Source organism: Acartia tonsa, chromosome 8, assembly GCF_053477335.1.
Source record: "Acartia tonsa isolate MP-2025a chromosome 8, ASM5347733v1, whole genome shotgun sequence".
In the NCBI taxonomy this organism is placed as follows: Eukaryota; Metazoa; Arthropoda; class Copepoda; order Calanoida; family Acartiidae; genus Acartia; species Acartia tonsa.
In genome coordinates, this window is record NC_137267.1 from 17,460,194 (window position 1) to 17,469,703 (window position 9,510).

The 9,510-nt window shown below is 30.4% G+C and overlaps 1 protein-coding gene across 1 annotated transcript in view; it reads left to right on the forward strand.

The window, feature by feature from the left end:
• LOC145326504 (uncharacterized) overlaps nucleotides 1-9,094 on the forward strand; it is a 58,701-nt gene extending 49,607 nt beyond the window's left edge. The window contains exons 6-10 of the mRNA XM_080169875.1: nucleotides 4,744-5,037; nucleotides 5,344-5,466; nucleotides 6,442-6,570; nucleotides 6,774-7,331; nucleotides 7,557-9,094. Coding sequence (XP_080026001.1) covers nucleotides 4,744-5,037; nucleotides 5,344-5,466; nucleotides 6,442-6,570; nucleotides 6,774-7,331; nucleotides 7,557-7,634 — 1,182 coding nt within the window. The 3' untranslated portion in view covers nucleotides 7,635-9,094. The remainder of the gene's footprint in view (nucleotides 1-4,743; nucleotides 5,038-5,343; nucleotides 5,467-6,441; nucleotides 6,571-6,773; nucleotides 7,332-7,556) is intronic.
• The last annotated feature ends 416 nt before the right edge of the window (nucleotides 9,095-9,510 follow it).

Consider the following 9,510-nt stretch of genomic DNA (forward strand, 5'->3'; position numbering starts at 1 on the left):
TACAATAAAAATCTAAAACACTCCATTTTTTCAATTACTTCTCAGAATATTTATCTCTGCACGCCATTATAGATTAGCATTAGTAACACAATACGTTTAAAGATAACATTTACAAAGCTGACAGATTTTTAAATATTTTCAATTTATCAACTATTACAATAAGTTACTATAATCTAGAGCGTTTATCAAAAAGCAGAGCGCAACATAACATTTATCTAACTTTAGCATAGTTAAATATAAAATCCTTATATAAAGTGACAGGATGTATGTATTTCTGTCTGTTTCTTAAAATCTTGCCAACCGCTCGACCGATATGATTTACTGTGAAGCTGCGTACAGTTCATGAGAAGTTTTATGACTATTTTGGGGGAGGGTAATGGCACCCTCCCAATAGTAATCGTCTCTGGAAAAAAATACCCCCCCCCCTTTGGCATCGTCTCTTCAAGGCCTTTAGGGGCTTTGCCGCTGGTAATGATAATAATGAAGATGATTAAAGTCCCTCCCCAGATTATGACGTCAAACGATAGAATATCCAATGAGAGGCCAGAATAAATTTTACCATTGGTCAATTACAGTGTAAACTGGACTCTCATTGGTTATTCTATCGTATGACGTCATAATCTGTGGAGGGACTTTAATTATCTTCAATCAATAATTATTAATTTTATTACAAAAGTATCACTAAGTCAACTAGGACGTTTATCTACAAGCAACGCTTTGCAGCCAATTCACATAAAGGCTAGGGTGTAAAGTCAAATGTTTTACAAAAAAAATACTATTTACATTATTTTATATTTTATGTACATAGACAAGGCTTATCATATAATTAGAAGCGCAGCTTTTCTACAATTGACATATGAATAATTTTCTGTTCTTCTGCCATATTTTAATTAAAACTGTCATTTTAGAAGCGGAGCTACTGTATAATTATAATGTCCATCAGTCTTTTATCTATTGTGCACACTACAGGCAACCCCGGCCCAAATCCCATATTGAGATTTTATAACCCCCACCCAGTACAAAAAAAGCTTGGACGTTCATGAAACATAATTCATCTATCCATCTGTCCATTAGATGGAAAAAATTGGTGTTTTTTAACTACTTTATCCTCTGTCCATCCGTCCGTTTTGCTTTTCTATTGGCTTTGCTATTTATGGATGTTATTATCCTTGTTTTGTTATACATTCATAATCTTTTTTGATGGGTGTTAGGTTACACAAACTTTTTATATAAGTATTTAAATTAAAATCATGTAAATGTAGAGACTGTATTCATAAAGCTCTTGGATTGACGTACTTTCAGACGTACAGATACACCATAATTATATTTATAGAGTAGCTACGCTACTAAAAATACACATTGTTTTAATGATTACTTTGCCTTTGCAAAAACACTTGTAACTTATGTAAATAAACTAATATTTTTATCATTATCGTAATAGAAAAAAAGATTAATAAAAGTAATAAATCGCATTATATTATAGACAGCTTTCCGCGGATATTAAAAGAAAAAAAATGTAAGATTAAAACCAGTTTTTTTTAGCACCAAGGGCCCGGGCTGATATTAATTGCATAATATTTATTTAAAACCCGTGGACTGTATTACGATGCTAATGCTATGCATTATTTTTTAGTATTGCTAAGATATTCGAAACCATACTGGAAAATATATTTTTTTGAAATATATTTCAATTTTAAGTTTGAGTCATCAGTAGCACAGCACTGATTTTAAAAGAGTATTTAAATATTAAGAAAAGACGCTTTTGAGACTTGTGGAAAAAGCAAGTTATAGAGTAATAAGGAAAATCTTCAAAGGGAATTTCAAACACCTATCTAATATAGCAGTAGGAAATATTATGAAAATTAATCCATTTCAAATTGGACGGACTAACTAAAGTTAAAAAGGAATCTACACAACAAATATCCGACGTGTATCTTTGATATCACCCGAGCAAATAATATTTGCATTCTACTAACGCTAGGGTCTAGTTAAAGAGAGCAAAAATAAAAAATTGTAAGTTAATTACATATTAGCTTCGTTTCTAACAAGGCTTCTAAATAGACAAAGTTCCACTACTATTAATCTTTATTGTTCTAGTTTTGAATATAATCATATAAAATAGTGTAAATAAAAGTTGCTGAATAAACAAATCTTAATCAAAGTTTGTTAATAAAAGTAATAAATTTTTTAGACAAATGGGAAAATAACTAAAAATTTTCTTTTTTTGTTGTAAAATTTTTTTGGATAGAGGGGCTATTGGACTGGAAATTATTCTTGTCCCAAAGTTGTATTAACACGATCTCTTATTGGTTGTCCTAATATCTTTATACACTTGTAGTAAATTTATAACACCCGTTTCCAAACTTTTCCACCAATAATTTTAATTTACAGTAAGGGTAATATTGTCTATTGTAATTTGAGATATACATATATTTTTATCCACTAGCAGCTACGCCCCTAGAGGCCTCTAGTGACACTTTAAATGTTTTTTTTATATTTAAAATATGTCTATTTTGCGTTTGACGTTTATGTTGGCGTTGAACTCTCTTTCTAAAATCGAGTACGTAAAAAAAATTAGTTTTTTTTTGTGATTTCTCTTGGGAGGGTGGTGGTACCCTTCCCCAAAATAGTTATAAACCTTCCCGGGACTTATGAGAATCTACCCTGTTAAGGAGAACCCAATAGGTTCAGCGGTTAGCGAGATCCTTCGGTACAGACACACAGATACACAGACACACAGACAAACATCCTGTTACTTTAGTATAAGGATTGTCTTATCCATTCAGATACATGAAAATGTCTAACACACATCCATTAAAGAATTAAATATTTTGATTAATTGATTTTGACGACTTTCTAAAGCGTGGGTGAGACTTGTCTTAATTAATTTTGGAACAAAGTAAATAAAGAATAGTGCTATTTCTTTAATTTCTTAGGCAGTCAAATCTTAGATTAAGTAATAAGTTAAATGATTTTAACTGACTTATTCAAAAGATAATGAAAAATGTTTAAATATCAAGTAATAAATGTTTCTTGATAAAAAGAATATTTTTAAAAAAATCAAAAATATATCTTATATATATAACAGGCAAGTAATGAAATCTAATATAACAATTCATTAGCTTTAACAGAGTATCACTATAATAAGATTTTTTAACCAACCCCGCAAAAAAATTAAAAAATATCTTTTAAAATACAACTTATTTATCCTTTAATTTCTTATTTAAACATAGAATTTTAAAAGCTCTACGCGTAGTCTTATCTTGAACCTTTTATTGTGAACACTTGTAGATTTTACATAACATTTTGATGTTTTAATATAAACAGTTATGTTATATTTATTTTGATTTTGCAGTGAATTTAAAGCAAAAATTAACGTATTTTGTGACTAGATTACATTTGGAATATTTATTTCATTAAATGAAACAATATACAAAGTAATTGTTATGATTATTGTTTGTTAAAATGTTAGTGTTTAGGTTATGTTAGTACATTTTTGTGACTAGATTAAAGATTATTTCTTGATAATAACATAGTCAGCTTAAAGTGTTAGCATTTTAAAAACATTGGATTTTGAATTAAATGATTGGTTAATACAAAATAGATGTGTCAAAACTTTTTCTTTAAAAATATTTAAATTTACAGAATGGTTAATTTTGTTTCTCGTATTCATTCGAATCCGGTGGATAGGAACCGGTTCTCATCCATACGAAAAAACTATGTCTTCGGCACCACGGGGCTAAAAAAACTAGTTTTAATCTTATAATTGTACATTCTATATCCGCGGAAAGCCGTTTATAATACGATACGGGAAATAACTATTATCACCTATTGTCCTTCTTGACTTATTTTCTTACATTTTCATCTTTTCTTGTCTAATAATATAGATATTTATAAAGAAAAACATGAAAACTAACAAATCTATTGCATAATCAGATATATTTACTTTTGTTTAAATGTTGCAATTTTGACGTCATATTTTGCACAATGATGTTGGCAAAATATTTTGACAGTGACAATTTTGCTCAAAGGTAGTAAAACAACCCTTATATAAAAGTAACAGGATCTGTGTCTGTATGTTTGTGTGTACCAAAGGATATGCTAACTGTTGGAGTGATATGGTTTCTCTAGCTTCTAATAGGTCCTGGGATGGTTTAAAACTATTTTTTGGGGTTGTATCACAACCTTCCCAAGAGAAATCACAAATACGAAAAAATCCCCGCCGCCAAAAATTTCTTTTAAACATTTGTATTGAAATTGCCCTTAAAGGCATCTAGGGGCTTGGCCGCTATTTAAAACTTAACATAGCTATAACCCTGTGCTTCAAAGATTTAACAAGTACAATTATATCCATAATTAGCGCAGCAAATACAAGAAAACACCATTTTCGTTCTTAAAAAGACATCAAACTTTAATGCATACTAAAAAAGTATGCTAACGTGACTCGTATGAATTGAATGAATCTTTAAAATTTTTTTATGTAATGGACAAACGTACGTACGAACAGATGATGTATATACATTAATTAGCCTCACTAAAAAGAAAAAAGGTATTTCCAGTAAGGCTTTGAAATCGATTAATATCTGATGGATTAAAACCGATTTTCCGCCAAAATTAAAAATCAGTTATGGCATCGTATTACAGACAATTTTCAATACCAGTTCTGTTAGCTCGGACCTTCTTATGATTTTTCGTTTTAATTTATTTATAATACGACACGATAAATATAAATTTTCTTTGTAGGAGGATTATCTGAGCGAAGAATACCAATACGACGAATTGCTAGACGAGGACGGGCTTCGAACCTTGCTCAGTCTGGGAGAAGATTTTTCCAACTTGAACCAGAATTTATCCACCCCATACTCTAGCCTGGAATATGAAGCAATTAACACCGACAGAACTTTACTGGTAATGTCAGCTGATCAACACCAAGAGTCCTCCCATTATCCTGACTCTCCATGCATCTCAGAGTCGGAGAAAGAGGATGAACGCGGCATTGGAGCATTTTCCCAATTTTCTGCTCGCGCATTTTCCGAGGTAATGTTTAAGATATTATTATAAAAGCTATTCCATTAGGTCATTATTTCAGATGCTTTTAAGATAGTACCTGGTTGTTCTAGGAATCCCTATTTTAAATATATTCAACCTTTTATTGTGCTAAACTTATTTGTTAAATATAATACTTTAAGGTTTTAATTGATTCATACAGACGGACGGACAGACATCATTCTAATCTGTATTATAGGTGGACACAATGAACCTGTAAAAATTATTGAGTTGCTCAATTTTCTTGAATAGTAAAGCTAATATTAAAGATTATTACCTTAATAAAAATATATTTAGGTGAAGAATGATGATGGTGAACATACTGACAATGACATTCTACCTGAAGCTGAACATTTGAGCGGGAAAATGAGAAACTCTGCAGCTGAGAGCATCAAAGCCAATATTTTTGATGTTGCAAAGGTTTGTAGAGTGATTTTAACAAACAGATCAAGTCCTTGAAATGTGTGTTTATCTCAAAATGTCTGCATAACTCTAACTATGTAAAGCTTGTTTTTTTTTGTTGAAAATATCTCTTGTTTTTGGTTGGCATTTATAGTTGATAAAAATAGATATACTTCTTTAATCTCCTACTCCTTTGGGAAAGCCCCCCCCCCCTCCCTAAAAATAAAAAATGAAGAAAGGGAAAAGGGGCTTTTTTAGCTGTAGACTGTGGAAAGCTTTGAGAATATTTACTACTAGGTGATTTATCCCTAGAAAAAGGGGCGATGCTGCTAGAACATATGATATGTATATACCAATATATTCAGTAAAAGCCCGTAAAATATGCACATTTTTCAAGGATAATCATGACAAATCCAAATTAATATGGCCTAGACTAATTTCATGCAAAATTCAATTGCCATGTTGATAGTGCTAGTTTGCATTTATTTTTGTATTCACTTTCTTTTTTTCTGTATAAGGTCAACTTTAAATCTGATAGCGAAGATATTCTACAAGAGGCTTTGATTAAGTTCACTGTTTGTAAGGGCAAAATTATTAAAATCTAAAAAAAAATTTTTAAAATCTAGAATAAAATTGACAATAAATACCCCCTAAAGTGAGGAAACAAAAATTTTCCATTATGTAAATTAAATTGTTGGTGAACAATTTTGAACACCGTTTCCAGCATAATAAACTAACAAATGACAGAACGTGTCCTAAATCTTTTACGGGGCTTGGGGAGAAGGAGGTGGGATTGATGCAGTATTTTGTAGAGCACAAACTGATCCTTCCTTTTTGCTTCAATCACATCATAAAACACCCATTCTGATAATGTTTAAAATGTTAACTTTTTGCAAAAACGAAACATTTTTTTCAACATGGCAATATGCAGGATAAATTTTCAGATATGAATACTTTTAGAAACCATTTCTTTAAAAATATTGTATGTTTTAGAATGAAGAAATAATCGGAAATGAAACTGCTCTGAACCTAAAGAAGAAAATTGAACAAATCAGAACATCACTGCAAAGCATAATTGCTAATAATGAAAGGAAAAAGGTTCAAGATTCAAAAGAAATCCAGGTACCTATAATATATTTAAATTTTTGATGACAACTTTTTAGGATAAAAGAAAAGTTTTCAGACCATTTGAGGACCAAAAGCAAATTTTTTATGGATAAAACGTATTTTTAATGCTAAGTTATTTTTAGAGGAATCATACAAATTTTCATTCTTATTTACTTAATTTTTAATAAAATTGTATCTAATAGCTCTTTATTTTTTAGGTTCAAATGGATAAACTGTTTGCACTGAAAGGAGAAATCTTTGAGCTAAACCTAGCAGTTCACAAATTAATCAAGAACCAAACCAACTCAGTTAAAAATGGCGGCAAAGAAGAAAAATCCGGAAACCAGCTGTTGAATGACGTCATCGACTTGTATGCACTCCTAAGACGCGCCAAACAGCAGATCAACAAGGCATCTGAAAGCAAAGACAACGAAAACCAAAATGGCGGCTCCAAAACAGCTGATCCGAATTCTGAAGTACGAAAGAGAAGACGAAGGAGGAAAAAATCTGGTAACCCAGGTGAAGAAACTGACAGTGGATGCTTCAGTGAAACAGGATGGACAGGCAAACCAAGGACCGGCACAGCAACTCTACCTCAAACCAATGACCCTGCCACAAATGAAATTACTACAAACATTGAAAACAAGGAAGAGATCAAGTCATGTAGCGCGGCTATATCAGGAAGCTCCTCTTCCTGGGTGAGCCGTGTGGGCAAGTTTTGTTTGTATACATGTTTCCTGGTGGCTGCCATCCTTCCTGTGGCTATGATGACACAGGTATTTTTTTTAAAAATTAAATGTGTAAATTTATTATTAATTTCAATGGATATCCAATTTTTCCCCACAAAATAGCTTAAAACTTTACCATTACCACTAAAAAAATAATTTTATGGGCATTAATTGATTTGATAATCACGAAACCTTTCTGATGTTTTCATATAAAAGGTTTGGTGATTTTTCAAGTACAATTATTAATTTTTGAAGTTTTTTTGTTTGTTTTAGGTTGAATGCTGTGATAGAATGAACTCGTACCGTCCACTTATCCAGTTCCAGTATTCAAACGGACCTCCGCCAATATAAACAATTATATCCTTGTTAATCATTTGTGATTCTAAGGTTTTTTTCTCAATTCAATTTCATATTCTGAAATGAAAATTACATAAAAGAAATTGTTCTAAATCACAAGAAATTAAATACTTTTCTCGTATTCATTCGAATCCGGTGGACAGGAACCGGTTCTCATAAATACGAAAAAACTATGTCTAGCATCGTATTATATCCAGTTTTCTACGAATATAGAAATGTACAATCATAAGATTAAAACTAGTTTTTTTAGCCCGTGCCTTCGGCATCTCGGGGCTAAAAAAACTAGTTTTAATCTTATGATTGTACATTCTATATCCGCGGAAAGCCGTTTATAATACGATACGAGAAATAACTATTCTCGTATTCATTCGAATCCGGTGGATAGGAACTGGTTCTCATCCATACAAAAAAAACTATGTCTAGCATCTTATTATATCCAGCTTCCTACGAATATAAAAATGTACAATCATAAGATTAAAACCAGTTTTTTTTAGCCAGTGCCTTCGGCACCTCGGTGCTTAAAAACTGGTTTTAATGTTATAATTGTATATTCTATATCCGCGGAAAGCTGTTTATAATACGATGCGAGAAATAACTATTCGATTCATGATTTTAGTCAATAGATATAAAGGAATACAAATTTCTCGTATTCATTAGAAAGCGATTAATATCTGGTGGATTAGAACCGGTTCTTATTTGATATCCACGGGAAAGCTGTTTATAATACGATGCGAGAAATAACTATTAAATAACTCCAATAAAGTTGCTGCTTTTTCCTTAGTTTTGCACCAAAATAAGCATTTTTTGAACAAAAATAGTCATATTTTTTAAAGTTTGTTCTAGCCAAAGAAAAAATGAAATGTATTATTTAGTAATGTATAATAAGAACAATTGCATTTTATATTCCGTCCATCTATAATTTTTTATTATTATTAGAATGTCATTAAAACTACAACGAATTTGTAATTTAAGTCAAAATCCTAAAACAATTTTCATTTTAGTATAGTAATGATAATTTCCTTTATATATTGATTGAAATGATTTTTAATATGAAATTTTCATAAAAAATAATAATTTAATCAGATACAATTGTGAAGTTTACAAAAAACAGAATTGTACTTAAAATTTTGGTCCATTGGACCATTACATTTCTTAAAAAGTAAAAAGCCTTTTATCCTATCTACTAAAGAAACCCAAAAAATTTCAAACTTAAACAAAGATGGGCGATTTTATTGTTGAGATGTCGTAATCGTAATTTTCGAGATATCTACAATAATCTACCCACCTTAACCTATAAAATCTGTAATATAATTAATAAAATCACCCTCAGTATTGTTAAGCATTTGTTAAAATCACAGATTATTTAGATATACATATATACTTTTCTTCCTTATGTTTATGCTGTAAGGTTATAGAAAATGTTAAAATATTAATAAATCTGTGAACTATTAAAATTTTTTTTTATTATATTCTATTCTATGACTATATATGATATGTATATAATCGTGTAATTGTGTCGATCATATTGACATGGATTTTCTTTGGGAATTAGTCTGAAAATCACGAAACCTCATACACAAAAAATCACGAAACTTTCTTTAATAAGAGTACAAAAATCACGGAACCTTTATCAACCAAATCCTAAAGAATGTCTGAAGCTAGTAAGTTACGCTTACTTTAGTTGCATATATTCTTTTATACTAGTTTTATCTGTACTAGTTGACATCAAACAGGTCTCAGAGAATATAGTAGTAATTAGAATGTATAATTATTGAATTCTTAATTTTCATCGTTTTATTTTAGGTTTAATATCAAATATTTCTATATTTTAAAAGCAAAGCATTTTTACAATACGGTGTCCACTGTCTGT